Here is a 24,822-nt window from a genome sequence, read left to right as displayed (position 1 = left end):
CCACCTGCATTACTGGCTGGGCCAGTCACTTGAAATCGGTGGACTATAAGGTTAGAGTAGAATCAAACAGAAGAATTTTTTTCATATACTGGCTTTGGACGTCCCCAAATTTTTGGATGGGCCTACTATAAATTTTACGTATTCATAACATAGGAAGGTTATGACGACATGTAACCCAGGCAGGCAATGCTTTTGGAAACGAACTTTAAACTTTGCCACTCCGACAGTGGTGAATAGAGTGATCTGTTGTCATGTTTAGCAGTACTACTTGCATCTGACCGCTGGATGTATTGTGTCACTGTTCATTATTTATTACATGTGCTTATACCATGTGCTCCAAAAAGATGTTCCAATCATTGGTGCAATCTACTAATACCAGCTACATACTTTCGCAATGTCTCTGTAGGCATCTCTTTAAATCCTTTTATGTCTAACACGATACACAAGGACTCCCCTGTAATCACTGACACAGAAATAGTACAGTGTAGTTCTAAGACAAATGTGCTTAACTCATATTGGTGACAACAAATAGTTTAACATTGGTGCTGTCATAGGTCTGGTTTGCGATTACAGCCGACGTCTTGTGGTTGATTAAAGGAGTTCTTTAACAGCAAGGTCCAGCATTACCAGAGCCTGATGGCTTGTAGACCCACCATGTTGTATTAGTGGTTTTGGTGTTGCGCTGCGAAAGTGAGGTTGTGGGATCACATCTCGGTCGTGGAGGCCACATTTCGACGGGGTTCGACGAGGTAAAAATGCAATGTCCGTGTACCGTACGTTGAATGCACGTTAACGAATCCCGCGAGGTGAAAATTAATCCACAGTTCACCGCTACAGTGTGCCTCATCAGATCTTGGCTTTGGCACGTGAAGTGTCAAAATTTGAATGTTTTATTAACCTCAGGTATGGTGGCTGCCTAGTTCCTGCGTCATTTTAGATTACCTTTATTGTTAATTTCTACCTCCGTTTCCTCTGTTTGGGCTCCCTGGGACTAGGCCATAGTGGCTATGGCTAGATGCACCAATGAAAAAATCTACGAGTCTAGAAGCGTTGCAAATTTCGGTTCCTTAAAGTCAACTTTGCCATCATACACTGCGGTGAAGTATACCACGAATGCAAAGGGGCCACTGTGAGGGGACACAGCACGAATTGCTTCATTATACACATGCATTCCAGTTTTCTGTCACAGTATGAGCACGGAGACAACTAATAATCAGAACTTTATTTCTAAGAAGTCGTTACAATTTGTTGGGGTCCTTCAAGCGAGAAGCTGTTGCAAACAGCTTGAAAGTGCTTGACAGCACAGCAGTCAGTGTAGAAGAAAATAAAGCACGCATATAATTATATATTATATATTGACACGTGTATACATACATTTATCGGGCGACCACGTTTCGCCGCCTAACAAATCTTATCGCACAGCGCGGCACGCGCCTGCATGTATCCGAAGTTTCTGGAAAGTTATCGATGCTTCTATCCGCTGTCTGTTGTCGCCGAACCTTGTGTTATCTGATTTCATCGCGTGACGCGAATGGTGTAGAACTTTGTGGAAGGCACACGAGCCCCAACAAGTCTGGAACATTCGATGACTACCGTATAAAAGCTGACACGCTGGACCCGCTGATCAGATTTTCGACGATTGCCGACTGTGTTCGCTGCTATCATTGTGCTTTAAGTGTAGGCTGTTTTGTGTGCACAGGTTCGCCCAATAAAAGCTAGTTTTGTCTTTCACAGTACTGCTGCTGTGTTCTTTAACGTCACTACCACGTGACAATATAGTGATATACTACATACTATATTAGCTCGTGCTTAACAATGGTAATTGCACAGTTATAAAATAGTAAAGAGGGGTGGACAGTGCAACTGTATGTCCCAACCGAAACTAGCATGAACACTGTGTGTACAATATATATATACATATATACACTGTGTTCATGTTATGTCATGTTCATGTGTGTGTGTGTCTGTGTATATATATATATACATATATATATATAGAGAGAGAAAGAACAGCGCATTAGTAACTTCCAGTGACAGATATCCATACATTTGTTCCCGCGTGCAGGCATCATGTAATGAATGATTCTAGACCAAAAATTATTTCGCGTTTCCGGATAAAGACATGAACATTAATAATGCCTTGGTTTTCATATTATTTAGAAGTTAAGGAACATTACAGGTTAGCGATTGCATTAGATAAATTGTTAGCCTTTTTGGCACGAGCCATCTATCCTGGCTGTAGTCCCGACAGTAATTTTACAAGTGAAGAGACTTTGTTAGAGGAAAAAATATGAATACAGTAAAGGAAGGCCATTCACATCTGGCAGTTTGAAAAGTGGTGATGTTGTGTGGAGGTATGGAATGTTAGAAATAATTCTGACGAGCACGTTTCTGAAGAAAAAGCTTGTGTTAGTGTTCACGGTGGTGCCCCACACACGCATGCAGTAGTTAATGTGAGACGCAAATAGTGCTGGGTAAATTTGTAATTTCAACTGTTCTGGAAAGAAATAATATTTTTAAGGCTGTTGTGGCTGGACCATCCCAATGAAGTGGAAAGGAGCGCGTTCGCTTTAGGAATGACATCGCAAGCCTCCAGACCAGAGACAAACAGGCTGGTATCATCCACATATAGAATGGTTGTTGCCTCGGTTTCTGCGAGGGTTCATCGAGCAATAAGGTTCCCAAAGAGCTCCAGCCCCACGGGAAGGTGCGAGGTGAAGTCCGGCAACACTCATGCACGCGGCTGTTCCCCCACTCTCCATTCCCCCCAGCTGCACTTTGCTTCGCTGCACCGCTCATTCTTGGCTCAGCAGCCGTCCGACATGGAGGTTCCCATTGTTGATCCCACCAAGTACGAGATTCGTTCCGTAATTCGCTTTTTGCACGCAAAAGTGACTCCACCCGTGGATATTCATCATCAGTTGACAGAGGTGTATGGCGACAAGTGCATGTCCGTTCAACACGTCCGAAAGTGGTTCAGGGAGTTTAGTGCTGGTTGAAAGAAAGTCCACGATGAAGAACAGAGTGGAAGACCGTCAGTTTCGAAGGTGGTTATCAAGATGGCCCAACGCAAAATGCTTCAATCGAGGAAGATCAACATCCGTGAACTTATTGCTCAAATTCCTGGAAGTTCTTACGGTACAGTGGAAAGAGCTTTGACTAAAGTATTGGGGTATCAGAAGTGTTGTGCTCAATGGATACCGCAGCTATTGACATCAGACTACGAGGAGAAACGCCTTGACTGTGCTCGCCAGTTTCTTCAAAATTGTCAAGAAGATAAGGAAGGATTGTTGGACTCCATTTTTATGGGAGACAAAAAGTGGGTGTTTCATTTCACTCCTAATATGAAATAAAAATCCAAAGAGTGGCGTCACCCAGAGTCACCAGTCGCAAAGAAGTTCAAGCTCCTTCTGCTGGCAAAGTCATGGCCACTGTTTTTTGGGATCATAAGGGGGTACTGCTGATCGATTTAATGGAACGTGGGACAACAATGAACTCTGAGAGCTATTGTGCAACACTATGAAAACTCAGGCAAGCTATCCAGAACTGCCGGCGAGAACGACTGGCAGCCAGTGTAACACTGCTTCACGACAACGCTTGACCTGACATCTCCTGTCAAACCCAGGAACTTTTGACAAACTTTGGGTCGACTGTCATGCCCCACCCACCGTACAGTCCGGACCTCGCACCTAGTGATTATCACTTGTTCCCCAAGCTAAAGGAACATTTGAGTGGCCAACGCTTCCGGAGCGATGAAGAAGTCGGAAGAGGTGAAATGCTTCCTCAACGGGTCGGCGCCAGACTTCTATGACACTGGGATACAGAAATTGGAGCACTGTATACAAAAATGCGTAGAAAAAGATGCCGATTATGTAAGTTTCATCTTTCCAATAATGTAAATTTCTATGAGAATAAACAATGTTGTCTTTTTCTAAAACTGATGGGAACCTTATTTCTGGATCAACCCTCGTATGTCTATCATGTCATTAACGTAAATGTCGAAGGGGACCTAAAATGCTGCCCTGTGGGACACCGAACAATATTGCCCTGTCGGAGGAAATACTATTTCCAATGACAATGTATTGCCTGCAATCAAGCAGATACGAACACAACAAAATGTGTCATTCCGTGTACACCGTTGGCAGTCAACTCTGTTAATAGAATCTTGTGTTGCATTGTCAAAAGCCTTGCTGTAGTCAATAAATATCCGGACTACTAGGTTTCATTTTTCTAGCTTCTTGATTAACGCCTGCTGAACAAGCAGTGCAGTTTCGGTAGAGCAGGTCATCAAAGCTGTTTCTCCATCGCCAGGGTTCGTGTCATGCTGTCCAACCATGATTCCTCGCTCCTTCGTGCCCTCCAGAGGGGCATGGTCATGGCCCCCCAAACAAGGGGCTTAAATTACCACAGCAATTAAACTGCAATTTTTCGCTTTTAATATGCTTCAATGCAATACACTGCATAAGCTTCCTTGCTTAACTCAACTGTAATGCGGCAGAGGTGACTTTAGGAACACTTTCTAGACATACCAAACATTATGTGCATTCTGGTCGGAACTACACCTGACTTAACATTCCGACACGTCGGCATATGGATGGCCCTTGTGCAGTTTAAGAGCACGAATACGCATGCTGGTTGTGGCTTGAGGAAATGTGATTGCTTAAACAAGTTTCAATGCCAATGCCCTAGACTGAGCTTCACCACAATGCAGTTGTGTTATGCACTGGAGCTTCCGTAATGTATTGCGGTCCATCACTGCAGCAACGTCAGAACCAGCTTTGAATGGGTGTCAGGTGAGTTATTAGATGTCTCGGTGCTCATACTGTGACAGATGACGGCACATGTGCGCATGTATAGTCGGGAACATGTGCAAGGCTGTGTTGCAGTCTCGTATACGGAGCTTGCAAGATGGGCGAAGCAAGGGCCCAAATCACCACAACCCTGCCGGAAATAGCTCTAAATCCCTGCCTGTACACTTCTTAAGGGTCTCGGTGCTTTTACCGTAACCGGAGATTGCACATATAATAGTATATTTTCAAAACTGAGCTCATTGGAACATCTTCCTGTTCATGCTACGCACACAAAAATGAGGAAAAAGAGAAAAATTATGCAGATCCCACACCCTGTGGGAATTGATGTAAGTGAAGCTTTCCATGCTGGATGCTCTGATTGATGATAATTAGCAGTGTTGACGGCTAAAGCTTAATTTCTTCAACATTTAGGCTAACATGAGATTGGAGAATTGATGTTAAACGTTACCTTGTGGGCACCACTGCTGTTTGCCTGCGTAATAGGCAGAACACACAGGGAGAGGTGTTTGCATGAGGCATTTTAGTGGGCCATATCTTATAACCCCTGAGAGGGTTGAGTGTTGTCATTTCCTCATATGGCACATCGCGTTATGGCAGAAGTATTAAACTTGAATTGGATTATGGGGCTGTACGTGCCAAAACGACACTCAGATTATGAAGCACGGCATAGTGGCAGACTCCAGATTAATTTTGACACCGTGATGTTCTTCAATGTGTCCCAAAATCTAAGTGCACATGGGTTTTCTATTTCGCCCCCGTCGAAATGTGGCTCCCACGATTGGGATCAAATCCATGACCTCTCGCAATGCCATAGCAGCAGAGCTAATGCGGCAGGCACAGAAGTGTTGATTTGACGGTCAACCACTTCTGTAGTGTTTCCTGGACGCTGCGGTGCATTTTAATTAATGCGGCTCTGCTTCTGCACGCCCTGTGCGAGTTGCCCGCTTGACATATTTGCATGGTGTTTATTTTTTCAGAAATAGCAGCAACATATTGCACTGTGCCTTGAACATAAGCACCCCACAACCGCTGTTGTATGTTAGTGGAGTTTCCTTGCCTTCTCATGTCACTTCCCCCATCTTATACGGGAACTGCCTCTTCTCCTCCCTCTTCTCTCTACAGTTCTATCTGTGTCCCCTCTCGCCTCGCACGTAAGCGCTGCAGTTTCTTCAGTGCTTCCGAAAGGAGTCACGGATAATTGCAGCTGTCAGGTGGCTAATGTGACAACGGCCAGGAAGCTCCAGAGGGCATTGTGCACATTCGATGCAGTGGGGTGAAAACAAGCTTCTCCCATCTCCTTTCCTCTCTTACTTGTGCCTGTCATGTATATACACACTCTGAACACTCCCCTCCCCCCCCCCCCCCCCCTTCCCGACGTGGCATGTGTGACATTAGCAGCTGGAGTGGGAAAGTCAAAGGAAGAGACACATGCGTAAAGGATTCTATGCTTACCAAATGAGGAAACCCGTCCGTCACGTAAGATGATTGCTTTCAAGATAAGGCCGGCATGAGCGAGCGAATTGTAAGATCGGGCCTGCGCAGCCGCGCAATAAGCAGCGGCCGCTGATGTACAGTTGATAATGGTTTGCATCGAGAGGAGGCAGCATCATTGACCACATCTACGTATGACGTCTACCTAACGTGACACTGTTCAATTACGTCACGTAGAACAGCACGCATTGGCCAGTGCTCATCTTCCATGAAGCAGCAACATCATCCAAACGCACCATGATATAAAAGGAGTGAACAGTGCTACTACTGGCCTCTGCTTCATACTCATGCTGGTCTTGGTTTAACATTTTGGTGTTGCATCTGCGCTTCTCCATTTCATGATTTTATCGTGGCATTTCTCGCAATTATATGAAACGCAGCAGCATATGATGACAAAACCGTAGGTGATCAGTAGCAAATGCTTATGCATCATTTAGATAACTCCGACAGGATACTCTGCATGTAATTTTATCTTTTTCCACTTTCAGTATGCTTCAGCGCTATGGTATGCTTGACCGCGTAACCTTGCTATGTCCAGTGTTTGTGACCCTTTCCCACTGTTGGTATACTTCATCACAATGCTAAGTGCATAGTTGAATGCGTAACACCACTGTATTGGGATGAAGCTAACTTATGGGTCTGACATTAGACAGCTTTAATTTAGCGTACGCAGCTGTAGCGTATGCCATAGTATATATAGCGTATGCTAATCAGCACACATTTTTTTTAGTTTTAGTTGGCCTGTGAGATGTTCAGATCTCAGAGGCCATGTGCCGTCATTGCGGCTATCTCCCGACTGTAGCTATAGGTGGTGCTAACATGTCGGATGTTTCTTTCGTTAGGCTTCGACTCACTCGAAACGAGAAGCGATCTCGAAAACACTACAAGGTTATCCATAATACTCTGTCATCGTAGCAGCCTGAGACTAAGCGAAAGTCATTTACACAGTCAGTTGCTAAGAACGAAGTCCATATACAAAAGCAACGCCAAATTCAATTCGAAGCTGGCAGCCGGGGCCGCCGCCATGTTTCACGCAAATTCCGCAAACCACACAAAGACGCTAATGCTAAATCTGAGAAATAGTGTGTGTACGCTATATGCAATGGGTCGTTTAGCGTTCTGCGCATGCGCAGTGATGTACGCTTAACTAAAACTGTCTATTATGCAGCACATTTTAGATGCTTGCTGGTTTTAAAGTCCGAAAGCTGAGATACAACAGCATCACACACTATCACGTGAGGAAAACGAACCGCTGCATGCAGCAAGTAGCGTCAGCATAAGCACTAGATTACAATCGAACAGCTCTACAATGAAGACCACAATTAATTTGCCTGCAAAACAAAGAAACTTATGCGTCCCTGGCGGCTGATTTATGTTTATAAAACGAATGCCGCAACAGTGCCGCCACTGCCCCGCGAAGATGTCACCAGGGTAAGCTGTGCCCTAGCGCTAACAGCAGTGTATTTGAAGAGCGTGCTGATATTACTAGTTCCGTTGCTCTGCCCCAGGATTCACTCACCTCATATGCTACTTGTAACGGACCAACGGCTGACGAATGCATGGATAGGCCGCGAATGTCAACGAAGGCGACCAAAAATTTTGTAGCAAGGGAGGCTTAGGGGCACTAGACAATCGGGGGCTTAGCTTTGCATGGTTCCTGCATTTGTTTGGAGAGCAAGCTGGGAACCTCAATGGAGCACAGCGTGGCTACAGTAGAACATGCTGTCAAGGATATTTTGCAGAGAAAGATTAGCGGTCTATTTCATTAAGTCTCTCTTGAATTCTTGTTAAAGATTTTCTTTTGTTGAAAGTGCTTAGCTATTGTGAGCAGTGAGCTGCGCAACCTTTAAAACAAAGTGACCTGCATAGCGAAGGATTTTGAAGGTGCGAGCACTTTGTTAAAAAGGCTTTGACTACATAGATACATTCAGAGCAGCGCTTTCTGCCCTTTAGCCCATGCAGAATTTGTAGGTCCTATTTGCGTCACCAGGATCTGCCAATGTACTGCAGTGAAGCCTTTAATATGTGTCCCAATGTCCAATGCTGCGGAGTTCAATATATCCATTTACTGTCTGAGCAAGTTTGATGTATGAAGTTTCATATACATGTAATTCTCTTGGTGATTCACCACCTGTTATTTAAGCAATAATTCTATTTATAATTGTTTCATACAACAAGGTTCAATTGTAATGAATTATTGCTATATGACATTCTTCCCATTATTATAACTAGTACTTTCAAGCTTCGAACCTCCCAGCTTCCTCATACAGTTGGCCAATGTGACAGTACACCTGACACAACAAGCCATGTCGTACACTTACTCTGTGCATATTCACAGCCCATGCAAGCTTGTGCTGAAAGCTTGTTGCTGCTTGCAGAGGTAAACATTTCACTTGACTGTTGTAATGATCTCGCTGACTATGTGACAGAATAAACAGTTACTCCACAATAAAACATAGTATGAGGCCATTTTGTAAACACGAGTTTGAAGTAAAACTGTGCCATGCATCGTCGAAAAAGGAAAACAACATTACAGGGATGAGCATAGTTATCGTGGGCTTGTCTCTATAGCTTTTATGTCTTGCTTTGTCCACATTATGCTGCACAGTTTTAGTTGAAGCAGTTATTGGCTGGCAGACGTCTTCCCATCATGTTACTACGAGTTTTGATGAAAGCAGTCTTGGCTAGCCTCTCTAGCCCTGGTTCTCTGGCTTAGGAGCTGGTGCCTCCAGTAGTTCAGATTTGAATGGGTGCAAATTAATTTTCCCTCTCAGTGAAATCAGGGGAGGCGCTGCGATCGCCGAGGAGTGTAGACGTGCTCGCGTCGGCTCTGTGTTCGTGAAATGATTTTGCAGCATTTTCTTGCGAATTGTGGCCTAATTTTTACACCAGTCGATCCGTGAAGATACCAGGACTCCATAGACGCCTCATTTTCAGGTGGAACACTCGATTTCCCTGTGCTACGGACATTTTCCTGTGCTGCGAACGTTTCTGTGAATCACCCACGCCACCGCCGCGCGTGCATGCCGGGCGCACCAGATGCGCGGCGCGCACTCGAGCGAGTTCCGTATCGCCGATCAAGTTTCTCTGCCCCAGCAACGAGAATGGAGCTCGAAGTGGCCGCCGAGACGGGCTGGCGAACAACTCGCCTTCGCCAACCGGCGAAGCTGAGGGACGACTCTTCACCCCAAAATGACTCTACCCAAACCTCAAGCACTCGTTCTCGTTCCAAGACCAGGCCACCAGTCAAGGCACAAGTTCTAAAGGCTGGACGCATGCCTCCGCTACCTTCCAACCAAATCAAAATTATCATTCGCCCCAAGGGAGCCCTCAACATTGCCAAAATTGGTAGTCCTACCGTGACTACAGCCGTTCTCCAAGCCGCACAGCTCAGCCCAGCAGATATTCAGCAAGACACGGTGTGCCCCAACACCCAACAAAACATTGTCGTTGTAAGTACGCCAAGTCTGCAGAACGCCGACCGGTATGTCTGCATAAAATCAATTCAAGTCAATGGGGTCACGCACGATGTTAACGCGTATGAGACGGCCGCCGAGGACACCACGAAGGGAGTCATCTGCGGAATCCCCCTCTCCGATACCCCACAGCAAGTCAACGCCAATATCATCAATACCCACAACCCCCTCGCACTAGCCGCAAAATGCATTGGAACAACAACCACCGTTGTTATCGCCTTCAGTGGCCCCGACGTGCCATATCTGGTCTGTTACGGAGCTACCTTAATCCCATGCTCATTATTCCGCAAGCAAATAGAAATTTGCTACCAATGCGGCCGCCTCGGACATCGCATGGATGTCTGCCCTTTTCCCAATAACAAGATCTGCAGAGGTTGTGGAGTCCGCAACCCACCTCCCGATCACACGTGTAACCCCAAATGCTCACTGTGCGGCGGCCCTCATCTTACAGCGGACAAATCGTGTACGGCTCGCTGCAAGACACCATACGTTATTCGCAAGCGCATTGGGGAACGCCGAGCTGCAATGCAAGCCACCCTTCAAGAAAGCGACTTCCCGCCCTTGAACTCCAAGCCCCGCTCCAGATCTCGGACTCCATCACGCTCGAGGCAACATTGTTCCCGGACCCCTTCACGTTCGAGACAGCGCCGTTCCCGATCCAGATCTACCTATACCCCACCCGCCAAGTCTCCTACTAACAAGGTGAGCTTCGCAGAAGCCCTTAAGGGCACCTCGCGAGAGGGTCGCAACACACCTTCTCCACAGTCCACGAGCACCAATGATAACGCAGAAATAGCTCACCTCAAAAAAGAAAATGCCATTATGCGCGACCTAATTCACAAGCTCTCGCAAGAGGTTCGCGATCTTAAACAATCCAAGACACCTGCTCCTACACCACCCACCAAAGCGTCCCACTCCTCTAGCCACGACGCTCTACTGACACCAGCCCCCAAAAAGCGGGCCCTCCAAGAGGGAGCCACGGGCCAAGTGCGCTCAGAGGTTAAGGACATGCTAGTCTCACTTCAAAGCACGATGACCGCACTCCAGAACGCAGTCAAATCCATGCAACACGCCGTTCTCGCACTGGCACAGCGCGTCACAAACATTGAAACCCACGTACAAACTCTCCCCGTGCCCGCTCATCCTACCCTCCAAACCCCCCGCACTGCCCCTGACGGCATCCCCCAATCCCCATCATGGCCCACACTAACAGAGATACACTTATCTGGCAGTGGAACTGCAGAGGCTATCTCCGCAAACAGCCAGTCATCCGTCAACACCTTCGTACCCTCACCCGGCAACCGGACGTCATCATGATTCAGGAAACCCATATCGATTCGGTCACCCTCCCAGGTTACCAACCTTTCATCCCGATACATGCTTCTCGCCGCCTCTGCACTTTCGTCCGCAAGAGAATCACCGCCATCGAACACAATCTCCACGACCGAAACATCGAACACCTTCTCGTTGAACTTATCCCCACCAGGAGATGTAAGGAAAGTATTTTTCTCCTTAACGTGTACAGCCATCCCTCTGCCAAAGTTCGAGGCCGTTTTCTCACCCTCTTCCAGAAGGCCCTTAACGTAGCTGGCACCAACCCCCTCGTTATCGGTGGAGACTTCAATCTCCCCCACGCGGTATGGGGATATGGCTACTCGACGACGGCGGCTCAAAACCTTTGGAAAGACTCCCAAGACCTCGGCCTCACTTTCATTACAGACCCCACGTTCCCCACATGCCTCGGTAGCTCCACTTCCCGCGACACGACCCCCGACCTGACATTTACCAAGAACGTCACCAACGCTCAATGGAGCAACACACAACATGATCTCAGTAGTGACCATTCCATCATTGCCATACTTATCCCTCGGATAGCTGCAGTTACTGCCAAACCCCGTGAGTTCACTTGGGTTGACTGGGATGCATTTCGCAAGCATCGATCCGCTGACCAGCACGCGGAACGCATAGAGGACATTGATGCATGGACCCGAAATCTCCACTCCGATACCAATGTAGCCACGCGCACTGTTACAACCGATGCCCCCGTCGAGCGCATGGACAGTAGATTGGCCCATCTCCTTGCGGCTAAAACATCCATCCTATCCCGCTGGAAAGGGCAACGTCTCAACAGGCGCCTCCGCGCTAAAATAGCCCTCCTCAATAAGGAAATCGAAGCCCATTGCCTCACTCTGAGCCGTCAGCAGTGGACTGAACTGTGCAATACTGCTGACAGACAGATCCATTGTCCCTCTTCTTGGAAGCTTCTCAAACACCTCCTCGATAGCCAAGCCACCCGCTCTTCCCAACAAGATCGCCTCACTAAACTTCTCTATACAGAAAGGAAGAAACGGCCGCGCCCAAGTCTTAGACTACCTCACCAACAAGTATCTCCCCGTGGGCCCAGTGCAATCTCACGGCTCCTACACCGGGGCCCCCAACCCCCCACTGGACGAAGACTTTAGTGTCGCTGAGATCCAAGCCACCCTGCATAAATTAAACAGCCGTTCTGCCCCTGGGCCCGATGGGGTCACTAATAAAGCCCTCCGTAATCTGGATGATGCCTCCATCACCCACCTGACAGATTATATCAATGACTGCTGGCGTAATGGTGCCATTCCGCCGGCCTGGAAAACAGCAAAGGTCATCCTTATTCCCAAACCTGGCAAACCTTCTAGCCTCGATCATCTTCGTCCCATCTCACTAACCTCATGCGTGGGAAAGGTTATGGAGCACGCGAATCAACACCCATCTGGAAGACACTGCAGCGTATCCTCACTCTGTCATTGGCTTCCGGGCCCACCATATACTAGAAGATAGAACACGTAGTACTAAAGCTATACTCGGCCTCGACCTCAAAAAAGCATTTGACAGCATAGCCCATTCCACCATTCTTGACCGCATCTCACGCCTTAATATCGGTGCGCGCGCTTATAATTACGTCAGAGACTTTCTCTCTAATCGCACGGCCTTCCTTTCGGTGGGGGATCTCCGCTCCGACGCCCAGACTTTGGGCAGCGCGGAAACCCCCCAGGGCTCCGTTATCTCCCCAATGCTTTTTAATCTTGTCATGATCGATCTTGCCAAGGAGTTGCAGCAAGTGGACGGTGTCACCCACACCATATATGCTGACGATATAACCATCTGGGCCCACAAAGGCAGTGACGGCGAAATAGAAACGGCGCTACAATCCGCCATTGAAACAGTCGAGACCTATATCCAAGGCACGGGGCTTCGCTGCTCCCCTGCAAAGTCCGAACTCCTTCTCTACAGGCCTACTCTCCGTGGCCGCCGTCCAAAATACTCCACCGCTAAACGCCATTACGAAGACATTGCGCTTCATCTCACGGATGGCAGCCCCATACCCCTCGTCACCAATATCCGTGTGCTCGGCTTGTTCATAGAGGCGAACGGAGCGAATGGCATGGCCCTCGCCAAAATCAAGAGAAATACAGCCAACACCATGAGACTTTTGAAGCGGGTCTCCAACCGCCGTGGGGGTATGAAAGAGGAGAATCTGCTCCGGTTAATCCAGTCTTTCGTAATTAGCCACATCACCTACGTTGCTGCGTATCTAAACTGGTACAAGGCTGAACAAACCAAGCTCAACATCCTCCTACGCGGTGTCTATAAACAAGCCTTCGGCCTCCCCGGTTGCACCAGCACTGACCTCCTCCTTCAACTAGGCGTCCATAACACACTGGACGAGCTGATCGAGGCCCAACGTCGCTCTCAGCTGGAGAGACTCACTCTCACAGCCACGGGTCGCCATATCCTCACCTCGCACGGCATCACCTACCACCATCAACACGGCCATAAGCACTAGATCCCCTCCACCATACGAGCTTGGATTCACGCCGATCCTATCCCCAGAAACATGCACCCCAAATACAACCACGCACGTCGCACAGCACGTGCCACGGCTCTCACCAAATCGCTTACTCGCCACGACGGTGTGAGTTTCGTCGACGCTGCCGAATATCCCCACGGTACCCGCTTTGCAGCCGTCACCACGCGTGAAGGGTCTCTCCAACATGCTATCAGCCTAGTAACCCCACACGCTGAGGAAGCTGAAGAAGTGGCCATCGCGCTAGCCACCCTAGACCCAACATGCCATACCATCGTCTCTGACTCCCGCTCCACCGTTATCAACTATATCAACGGCCGTATTTCACACCAAGCCTTGCGCATCTTGCAACAAGAGCCCCGCTCAACCGACCATCAGGTTACACTCGTCTGGTTCCCGGCTCATGCAGGCACCGTCCACCCGCACCTCCCCAACCTCAACGAGGTTACCCACTCCCTAGCGCGAGGCCTAGTTGACTGCGCGGGAGAAGGGGAGGCTGCGCCCACCGGTAGGGATCGCCTGACACGCTACAATGATCTTGTGAAGTCCTTCTACTTAGAGCGTAGAACCTTCCCCGGCCCACACAACAAACTATCCCGAGCGCAGGCTACAACTTTCCGCCTGCTACAAACCAATACTTACCCCTCATTACAACTTTATAACAAGATTTACCCAGACATTTACCCCAATCCCACGTGCCATATCTGCAAGACACAGCCAGCCACACTTCCACACATGCTTTGGGACTGTAGGCACCAATACCCCGACACTAAACCCCACGACCCTCTCGTCGAGATGGCACGCTGCCCTGCGTAGCCCCAACCTTGACGACCAACTCTGGGCGACCCAGCAGGCCTGCGAGGCGGCGAAGAGGCAACACCTCGACGTCCCCACGTGGGAGGCCTAGGCCCAGTCACCATCTCTTGCTGGTTTCAATAAAGTTTATTCAGTCAGTCAGTCAGTGAAATAACACCAACTTTCCCTGGTTACCGGGCTTCTACAATTCCTCCTGAGATGGACTTGTTCAACAGCTCTACCGAGTACTTTAAGTAGGCAGTGTATTCTATGTCGTAGGGCAAACAGAAAATTAGCATAAGCACTCTTGCTTTCAGGCTGCCATAGACTTCGAGTTAAAAGTGCAGTCCAGATCAACATGCCCGACCTTGATCCCTCCAGCCTATGTGCCAGCCTTCCCTATGAGCCAATACTTGTGCAGGTGAACATACCTTCTTTGTTCCATGCAAAACATTTTGTTAAATGTTTCCAGGAAAAAGTAGTTCAAGCATAAGTGGCTAACACATGCTCTTCATACCAGGTTGCCATGGATAATGGAGACGATAGGAAAGTACAGGCCAGCGTCGCTGTCCCAGATCTATCCGGCAGCTTCTCTGTTTCTGTGTCCTAACTGCTGGTCTTCAATGGGAGTTGACACTGTCTCCTCCTATAGGGGCATTTTCTGACACGCTCTTCTGTGGGAGAATGCCCCATTCATAAAAAGAAACAACAAAGATTGGACACGAAATGGTGCAGCTCAAAAAAAAATTACTTGTTGGGTTCGCCACCGGGCCATACGCGTCAGCGCTCGTGACTCGACAAAAAGCAGCCGCAGCGGCACGCGCAAGCTCAGGCTTCACATAGTTTTGCGCCCATCGCAAGAGAGGCACCTCACGGCTACATTCGGATATTGCCAGCGCACAAGGAGGAAGTGCAGAAACATGCACGCTTGCAATCTCGGAGGGATGCGCATGCGTGCAAAACTCGATACCATGGGTGCACAGCTAGAAGGGGAGAAGGGTCGTTTTGCCACACGCTCGCACACCCTGTAATATTTTGTGGGCAAGTGTACATACTAGACATATTGTCTGTAGTGCTTAATTTTGAAATGTGATATTTTGGGACATATAATACATATAATATGCATCTTGGCTTTGTTGCACATTAAGAATTTATTTTATAAATACTATATAATTATCTGAAAAGATGAATGTTTCTTTAGATTTCACACATTTCTTTTGCTACATTGTAAATGTATATCCTAACAGATTAATGTTTCGTATGTTATATGTTTGCCGATAGGAGACTTACTGCTGCCATGCGAGGGCCTTCAGACACATTAAGGCTGTATGTTGCAGCTTTTCGCCTGGAGGACAGCCAACAAAGTTTGTTGGAAATAAAACCATTTCTGGTACGACAAGTCGAAAATTCTATTTGAAGTCGCTGCCTCTAGACCCTTCATGCCAACCGCCATTTTGGCAAGGCTGTGTGATGTCTGGGAATAAGGCTGCTTCGATGGATTTCAAGACCAGATAGCAGCCTTCCTTCACACACACTGGCACCAAAAAGGGCAGCACAGGTGTCAGTGTTACTTGTGCTACAATTCCTTCACTTGTGCTATAAATAGCAGCAGCAAACTGCCAAGATGCAAAAGCAAAACAATGAATGAGGGCCATAACGTATTTCCCAGCTCCTGAAATCAGTTCCAGTTTTTGCAGTAGACCAAAGCATGGCCTTCAAGATCAGCTTCGATTACCAGTGGGAACAGTTTCCGAGGCTGCCAATTCATTTCATCAAGACTCAGTGTTGCCACACTGCTTTTGATTCAAGTATGAGAAAAAAAATTGAAGTGAACATTTTCTAACACATTGAATGCAGTCAAAATTTCTTTCTGTTATGCTTTCCTTTTATTTCAAAGCAAAAAAAACCCAAAAATCTAAGAAAACAAGAAGCAAAACAGAAAGAAAAATATCTCGGTATAGGGCGAACATCATTGCACAGTGTTGTGAAACCAGATGTGCATGCCTGTGAGGGTGATGATTGAAGTGTGTGCACTATACATTCAGTGATGCTACAGGCACGCACTGTGCTGTTTGCATTTCATTTGATGGTGATAGTACATCCACACAATGTAGCCACAGGGACAAGTGAGCAGTCAAGTGAAGCTTTTTGAGATCATGTTTAGTTGGATCATGCAAATAAAATGCATTAATTAATCATATGCCATGGAAGAATCAAGCACAAGTACACAAATTACTGTGCATGAGAGGAGTGGCTGCGAAGATGTATAAGGCTCACACAAAGGACGGACAGCAGACATGGGACGATGATATTTAACTAATTTCGCCATGGAAAATGACTTCAAAGTTTGTGCATTAAGTACGAAGAAAATCCGAGGACACCTAAGCACTTCTTATGAGTTGTGAATACTTTAATGTCCAACTGAACGCCACTGAGCAGGCCGAGATATGAACTCCTCGCAGGCAAGCGGGCACGTTAAGACGCTTGGCATATATTGATTTAGCCTTACCGAGGCGCAGTTAGAACACACACAAGAGCTTGAGTAGACAAGGAACAGGTGGTAACACAGGCTTGCGAGAGGGAAGGTGATGTGTTGTCGTAGCAATGCACTCTCCCCTCGCGAAGTAGCGCAGCAGCAGATGTTCCCCTTCGCTCGCGTTCCTCTGCTGAGACACGAGCCAGCAAGTGCAAGCTAGTGTCATGAGCGCGCCTCGTGTGCTCACATGGTGTCACAGTCAACGGGAAATTAGGCACCGTTTTGCTGCTACAGATGCTGCCGGCTTTTTCACTGAAGGAACCATTTAACTCTTGCATAAAAAAAAATCCTGTCACTGACCACATAATAAACAGCAATAAAGAAATTCCATTTAAAGTATTGCATCAAACCAGCTCAGAGCACAAAAAATTTACCAGAACTGTCAGGCTTGGCTGCTGAAAATTAATGTCTTGTAGCAAGGTTTAACGAGCACAAATGATATGCAAGAATACTCAGAATGATGCGAATGCTCAGATGCTAAGCGCTGCTCTTGTGCAGGAGCTTGGCAATGCAGCTGGCATAAATGCCAGTCTTCTGACTACTACACTGGTTTCATGAAAAGTAGGTTATTCTGGCAAGAGTATCACTGCAACATCACTGCACTACACTTTTACTTCACTGTGTCAGATAAACAAGTCAACAGATGTCTGAAGTGGTTCAACCACAATTCACAGCTGGAGAACAGGATAGCAACCATAGAATTTGGCGAGATTATTAGACAACAGGCAAAGGAGAGTGGACAAAAGTTGGAGGTGAAAGCTGTTCTGTTTGACCGTGAGGAGGTGTATTGGAGTCGTCAAGCAACAGGCAATAGCGATGGTGCTTCCTAGCGTGCCGATATTGTTCTGGCTTCAAGGCACATAATGGTGATTATTGCATTTTATAGTGTCCCATTCTTCTTTAGATGACAAAGTATTTAAATCTGTGTATTGGTTACATTTGCAGTGACGTCCAAAATCTAGATTTGTACTGGGCAAAGACAATACTTAAAAATTAAGCTCAGTGGTTTTACATGCCAAAATCACTAAATGATGATGAGGGATGCAATAGTGAGAAACTCTGGATTAATTCTGAGCACCTGGGTTTAACGTGCACCCAATACATGGCGCACAGCATTTTTTGCATTTTGCCCCGATCGAAATGTGGCCGCAGGGGCTTGGATTTGATCCCACGGCCTTGGGTTTCGCAGCCAACACCAAAGCCACAGCACCAGTAACATTAAAACAAAGCAGTGATTTGATAAAGCGTGTAAGAGCACAACAGTTTTTAAGCATTGCTTCATGCTAAGGTCTAAGTCATAAGCTCGGTACTGTCACACAACAGCCACATTAACGAGATGAACAATGGGGATAAAATGCCAAATTAAGCTGCAAAATTATGAAGCAAAAGCCTTTGAAGCTGTGAAGTTCTTTAGGAACTTGGAAGGTGTGGACATTTGGACATGCAAAGGATGCAGTCTTTGGAAACAACTTGCCAAGTTAATTAGTTGTTTTTTACCAAAGCAATATTTCATCACAAAGCAAATAGCTATAATTTAAATATGCTCCAAGATTGAATGCCCTATGATAAAAATTTCTATTGCATTTTTAGCAAGTTATATGGAGCAACCAAAGGTAAGAGACATTTGATGCTAGTGTTCAATAAATTTCAGTTATTAGAAAGCCCTCGTCCTGTGCCCTTCTGTGTGTCTTCCGTTATTTCCGCACTGATTAGTAAGTATGACGCTAGTGACTGCAATAGAATACGTGAAGGCCGAGAAAATAGCAATGGCAATGAAGAGCTATTGCTTGAACAACGACAAAAAGAGCTTAGGTGTAGTGACAAAGCAGAAAGGAGAACATGAACGAAAAGTATGTGCAAAGTCATACATGACAAGAGAAACCCAGCAGGCAAGATGTGGTGAGCAGGGGGGGTGGGGAGGAATATTCCGTAAGAGCCGACCTAGTGGACTGTCCATTTTGGCCGCTACTGATTGGCTAGGGCTGCTGGTCTCCTCCTCTCACAGCTGAATCAAATCAGCAGTGGCCGAAATGGACAGCCCACTAGGTGTACTCTTACGGAATAACCGCCCCCCCCCCCCCCCCCCCCCCCGCAGGAGAAAATGATGAGATGGATTCTTGCCTTGTGAAGTGCAGCAACTGTTCTTTTTTTTTTTTCTGTTCAGAGCGAACGTGAGTGAGACTGGAGATGTAAAGGCTTTGATGTGGAGATAAGCTGTGGTCTGGGATGAAGCACAATATTGGTTTCCAGCTGTGGATGAATTTCCAGGAGACCCTGCAGATAAAAGTTTTTTTAGCAATTAATAATTCACGTATCTGGCGAAGGAAATCATTACAGTGAACATGCGGCATAAGCAATAGACAGCCAGGCACATATAGCAAACGACAGTGCCACTGTAGAGGAATGGCGACAGGGAAGAGCAACAAAAAGTGATCAAGCATGTGCAGGGAGAAGGGTACAGAAAAAGTACAAGGGATCACACAAAGGAGATCAGTTTGACAGTGACAACAAGAGCAGCACTTATGAGCACAAATTTCAGAAGAAAGTAGCAAATTAATTGGGTCATCAGTTGCCAAAGAGCAAGCATTTTCTGTCACGAATGCTACTGATGCCAAGCATCAGTCCTGGCGCTGTTAAGGAAGTGAACGCGCAGTTGTGGCAAGGGATAGCAGCAGCAGGTGTCTCATAAAAATGGCAGTACCGGGCAGTACTGGGCTACAGTGAGCCACGTGTACCAGCCTGTGCTTCTGGAAATCTGTGACCTATGTCGAGTTGAAATGTACTGCTAAAGTGGGTGTACGTCGGAAAGACTTTCTCGCCCGTGCGGCGCTCGTGCCGAGTTGGTGATGGCGGATTATTGATTTAATGAGCCATCTTTCGTCTCATTAAAGATGTCTTGTGTCTCTTCCCGGGCGAGGAGTAGGGGCCATACTGTAGACCAGGCATGCTCTCCTGGAGCAGTACCTTTGCTCGTGCAACGGTTTTTGTACGCTGCTCTCTGACTTTTAAATGGAATATTTGAATGGTCCCCTTCGATATAAATAAAGGTTCTTCAGCAAAACCATGTGCAATAAATCGGTAAGCGGGAGCCGCAGAGCTAGCGAAACGGAAGCAAAGCAGGCAAGTCGGATAATAATAATATTCGGGGTTTTACGTGCCAAAACCACTTTGATTATGAGGCACGCCGTAGTGGAGGACTCCGGAAATTTTGACCACCTGGGGTTCTTTAACATGCACCTAAACCTAAGCACACGGGTGTTTTCGCATTTCGCCCCCATCGAAATGCGGCCGCCGTGGCCGGGATCGGATGTACATTTAGACAGAGCGTTATTATAAGCTCAGGTGCTCTCGTGAGGGCTCCGTTTGCCGGTGACGTATGCCGTCCTGTCGCAGTACTGGTAAAAATCCATTATATCGTCGGGACGAAAAAAGCACCCCGCCACTTCTACAACACCAGTCGGAACACTGCGGCCGCCATCACGATTCAGAGTGGTCTACGGCCATAAATTGCATAACGACTTTCGCTTTTCCCAGCTACAGGGTGCTAAATGTGTTTCGACATGCAGACATGCATGTTCACGCGTATCTCTTGAAGGGTGCAGTATGCACCGATAACCAACACACGATTGACACGGCGTAATGCTTTGGCATTACGCCGTGGCCGTGGCATTACGCCGTGGCATTAAGTTATCCGATTGGTCCTCCATATCACAGGTTCACTGATCCCGTCGCACGTTCCGTATGTTACCAAAAAGCGCAACAAACCTACCGGCAACATCCAAGGAGACGCAGGAGGAAAACTTATGCACAACGCACGGCACGCACGGCTTCGTCAAGAAAGGAGACGTTGATTTGAAGGAATCGCCACACACACGGCAAAATGCGCGCCTAGGGACAAACGCATACGAAACAAGCAAATCGGCTTCTCCTCCGTAGTACCTAGGCAAAGGGAGAAATTTCAGGCGCAAACGCCCCTAGATTTTCTCTCTTGCACCCGCTGAAACGACTAGCCAATCATGTGAACTGGCGTTTCCTCTAATGACCGTCTCGTGTTATCCACGTGCAGGGATGTGACCAAAATAAATATCTTGATAAACTCACCATTCAACGCTTCTTGTAGAGACACGTTGTTTTTCCGGAATTCGATGTCTAGCTTGAACTGGAATTAAAGTGAAATAAAGATTAAAAAAAATTTTAATGATTGCCTCTAAACGCAACAGCCGTTGATTTTACGAAGCGCGTCGTACGTTCACGCTGTGATGAGGGCACTGCGCGCCGCGTTCAACGCCTCCAAATCGCGAAATGAATGGGCATGCAAAGTACTGATTGCACGGTGACAATAGTGGACCTTTGTAGGAAATTTTAACAACAGATTCTGACGATATTGCGGTTTGTTACGGTAGGCAGACATCGAGACGCACGTCTCACGTTTACGTACCGCATTTTCATGAGGTGTCGTACTCTGGCGGACAAATAACGAGTTATGGAAACTCAACCACGGCCTCCGAGATTCGCGCGAGCCGGCTGGTTTAACCGGCGCGCAAATCAAGGAGGCCGTGACTAAACCAGAGACTACTGTAGTGCTGCAGGTGGCAAGCAGTCCCTGCCCCTCGAAACAGATCCTGTGGCAGTGGCTTGTCTACAGGGTGGACAAACCTGAGACTTAATTACAGATTTTTTATAAAGATGCCATACACGGGCGCGCAGCGGGGAGAGCTTGGCGTCGTGCTCAATTGCTGATAAACAAAGCCACGAAACCCTTATGGATTATAAACACGACGTTGGTGTTTGTACATGCGGCTGCAAAGTTTCGTTCAAGTGAAAAAAACTTTCCGGAGCATAAGCTGAGCAAGTGAACGTGAATCACCACACGACGCGAACGCCTCACGAACAGTATACATTCGTGCCCTTAGAGCGTTCACTATGATCACTGCCTAAAGTAAGCAGTTGCGGCACGTCACACTTCCCGGGCACAAAATATTCCACTATAATGCTGTGCCGTATCACCTTAGCGGAAGAGGTGCTATAAAAATAAAACAAACTGATGTACCTTGCACAAGAATTCGGCACCGACAGGCACGTCGTGGCTTGTAACAAAGTACATGGTCGCCGTTCCAGACCCTTTAACGTTCACGAAAATCTTGTCTTCGAATTGCGGGATCTGCGCAACGAGAGTGAACGATGTGTTTGGAGATAATAATGCGAGAAATGGCAAAGTTGTGAATTTCACTGATAAATTGATGAGCGGCAACACTGCAGGGAAGTGAGTCCGTTTTATTTCATCTAAGCATGCGCCTGTAGTGCACTGATGAGCACGTGAGCATGATGATGAGCAGGAGCCCCCTTACGACTATACTCGCAGTAACGCGAGCGTCTGTTAATCTGCTCACGATAATAATGACAGGAGAGGAAAGGAAACATCTGGTGTCACAGTAAGCCGACAATAACACATAATGCGGTTTATCGCTTACATTCAGAGGTGTGCTTTTAGGGCAGACGTACTTTAAAGCAAGCCATATTTGGAACGAGACGTGATGTGGGAATTAACTTCACTATCGTAACAATAGAAAAACAAGTTAAGCATGACTTCCCCTCAATAGTATACCCATACAATATTACAATTCCTCGAAAGCTTCAATGGTTAAGTGAACATCACCCCCAGAAAACGGTGTAATATACACGCTTAACAGCTGTCACAGACAACGCACGTGGTTTTCGAATAGATATCCCACGTTAGTTCAGAATGCCGTATTTACTCTTGCACTGAGATTGCGCAGTAAAGCAATTCGCGGTAGGTCAAAAAACTGATGCCTCGCATACCTCTATCCTGTTGCGCACTTGGGCGTTGTCTCGCTTGATGCGCACGGTGCGGTTAAACGCCATGTCACCGCTGAGCGTCACCTCGCAGGTCAAGTCGATGCCTGCGTTCCGGGCGTAGATGGCGTACTTGGACAGCGCTTGCAGCGCCACCACAGTGTCCTGCAAGTATCGCATAAGCGAAGAAGCATGAATCCACTGTCCGGCAGAACAACAGGCGCCGAATTCACATAGCGTTTCGTTCGTAACGGCTCTTTGCCATTGACAAGCTGCTTGCGCTCACAATATGCCTGAGCTCACGATATGCTGACGTGCGGCCTTGCGAACAAGTCTAGCCTAATATATTTCTCTTGCGGGAATAAAGGCCCAGATGTGACACGTTGTCTTTGTCATTTATTGTCGTTACTGTGGGGTCTTGGTCTTGCATAGATGTAAAAACATTGTAACAAAGTCATCATCAGCATCATCGTCAGCCTGGCTAGGCCCACTGCAGGGCAAAGGTCTCTCCCATAGTTCTCTAACTACCCCGGTCATGTGCTAATTGTGGCCATGTTGTCCCTGCAAACTTCTTTATCTCATCTGTTATACATTGGCAATGTACAGGTGATAAAAAGAGAGTCCAGTGCTCGCGGCCAGTGTTTACGCCTTACTACAATTATATCGGTGCTAATATTCACGCTAGAAGTTTAGAACTGTCAGAACCAATGGAAGGTATGTATGTTTCGCTGGAACTGAGAACCGCAGTTTCACTACGCGGGACCCTCCTCGACGGCTGTGATCTTTACTGCCAAAGTCCTTCTGTGCTAAAGAAAGAACGAGAGGTGGAAACCAAGGAGAAGGAAGGCAGGGACGAGACGAGTCGACCGTGTAGCTTGCTTCTCTTCACAGAATGTAGAGGAAAAAAGGAATCGAAAGAGGGAAAGTGGGAGAGAGTGGGCATTGCGCGCACACAGTGCAGTATAGGACGCACGGCCTCACTACAAATGGTCACTCGTGCTGGTGCACCTCGAAAAGTGCACAAGTGCGCGAAGATCGTGTGTGTTTTTGCTATAGCGATGGTTGGGAGTAAACTATAAACCACTCATCGTGTGTCGTGCACCTGTCCTCTCTCTCCGGAGGGCGTTATACCATTTTCCAGAAAGGGAAACGACTATAATATAGGGAGGATAATCGGGCTCAGCTTACCAATGCTACCCTACACCGGAAAAGGATAAAAAGGTAACAAGAAGGAAGATTACAAGTAAAGGCCTTAGTTAGGCCATCTTACGAGCTGTTTCGTTTGGAGCATAAGCAGTCTTGTTTCGTCACCGACTTCTGGCAACGAGTACATGTGCGACTAGTATATGGGCGTTGAATCGAGCAGCACAATATTGAATTCAGTAGCTCGTGTAGTGCTTACCTGACTGGTGCTAAGCGACCCGCTGGGGTTCATGCGTAGGTTGAGCCATTGCACAAGGGCGGTGATGGTGTCTCTGCTCTCACCGACCTTGAGCAGCGCCATGAGCGCGTACGACGTGGCCTGCACCGACAAGGGATCGCTGCCAGCGGACACGTACTGACCACCTTCTGCGCATGTTCAGTGAATAGGAAGTGGACGTTTAGCACACTTTCTCGGTGTAGTGATTGAACGGCGTAGCATCAAAACACGGAATAGTAAAGCACCATTAGCCATGCATAGAGACAAAGAAACCAGCATACACAAGGCGTTGCTAAAAGCCGATTCATCGAAGGAATGCAGAACCTATATGTTTAAAGATGCAGTACAGCCGTTCCTGCAATTGCTTTGCATATGCATTCGAGAACCGCGTTTCCGTGGATGACTAAATACATAGGCGTGTACTGATATTGAAAACCTTCGAAGGATGAATTGAACATTGCCCCATTCGATGCTGCCTCCGAAAAGCCGAAAAGAACATTTCTGTTATGAACTGTTGTAGTGCACTTACTTCATCTGACTTCATCACTTTACTTCATCTGACTTCACTTTACTTCATCTGACTTCATCACCTTACTTCATCTGACACACACACACACACGCACACACACACAAAC

The 24,822-nt window shown here is 47.2% G+C and overlaps 1 protein-coding gene across 8 annotated transcripts in view; it reads right to left on the bottom strand.

Annotated features, from left to right (window-relative positions):
- The window catches only part of LOC135895734 (venom factor-like), a 148,156-nt gene that overhangs the window by 60,382 nt on the left and 62,952 nt on the right, over positions 1 to 24,822 (bottom strand). For 6 of the 8 annotated variants that reach the window (XR_011511316.1, XR_011511318.1, XR_011511319.1 and 3 more), the window contains exons 28-32: positions 24,170 to 24,336; positions 22,774 to 22,932; positions 22,004 to 22,114; positions 21,055 to 21,112; positions 19,075 to 19,227 (exon numbers count right to left, since the gene is read on the bottom strand). Coding sequence is in view for 4 of the 8 variants with exons in the window: in XM_070531694.1 (XP_070387795.1) it covers positions 19,075 to 19,227; positions 21,055 to 21,112; positions 22,004 to 22,114; positions 22,774 to 22,932; positions 24,170 to 24,336 (648 nt within the window). In the remaining 4 variants the exon portion in view is untranslated. Of the gene's footprint in view, positions 1 to 16,381; positions 17,206 to 19,074; positions 19,228 to 21,054; positions 21,113 to 22,003; positions 22,115 to 22,773; positions 22,933 to 24,169; positions 24,337 to 24,822 lie in introns of those variants that run through there. The other 2 variants (XM_070531695.1, XM_070531692.1) reach the window with 2 other exon arrangements.

This window comes from Dermacentor albipictus, chromosome 1 (genome assembly GCF_038994185.2).
Source record: "Dermacentor albipictus isolate Rhodes 1998 colony chromosome 1, USDA_Dalb.pri_finalv2, whole genome shotgun sequence".
Classification (NCBI taxonomy): Eukaryota; Metazoa; Arthropoda; class Arachnida; order Ixodida; family Ixodidae; genus Dermacentor; species Dermacentor albipictus.
This window is presented reverse-complemented; position numbering and strand designations above follow the sequence as displayed.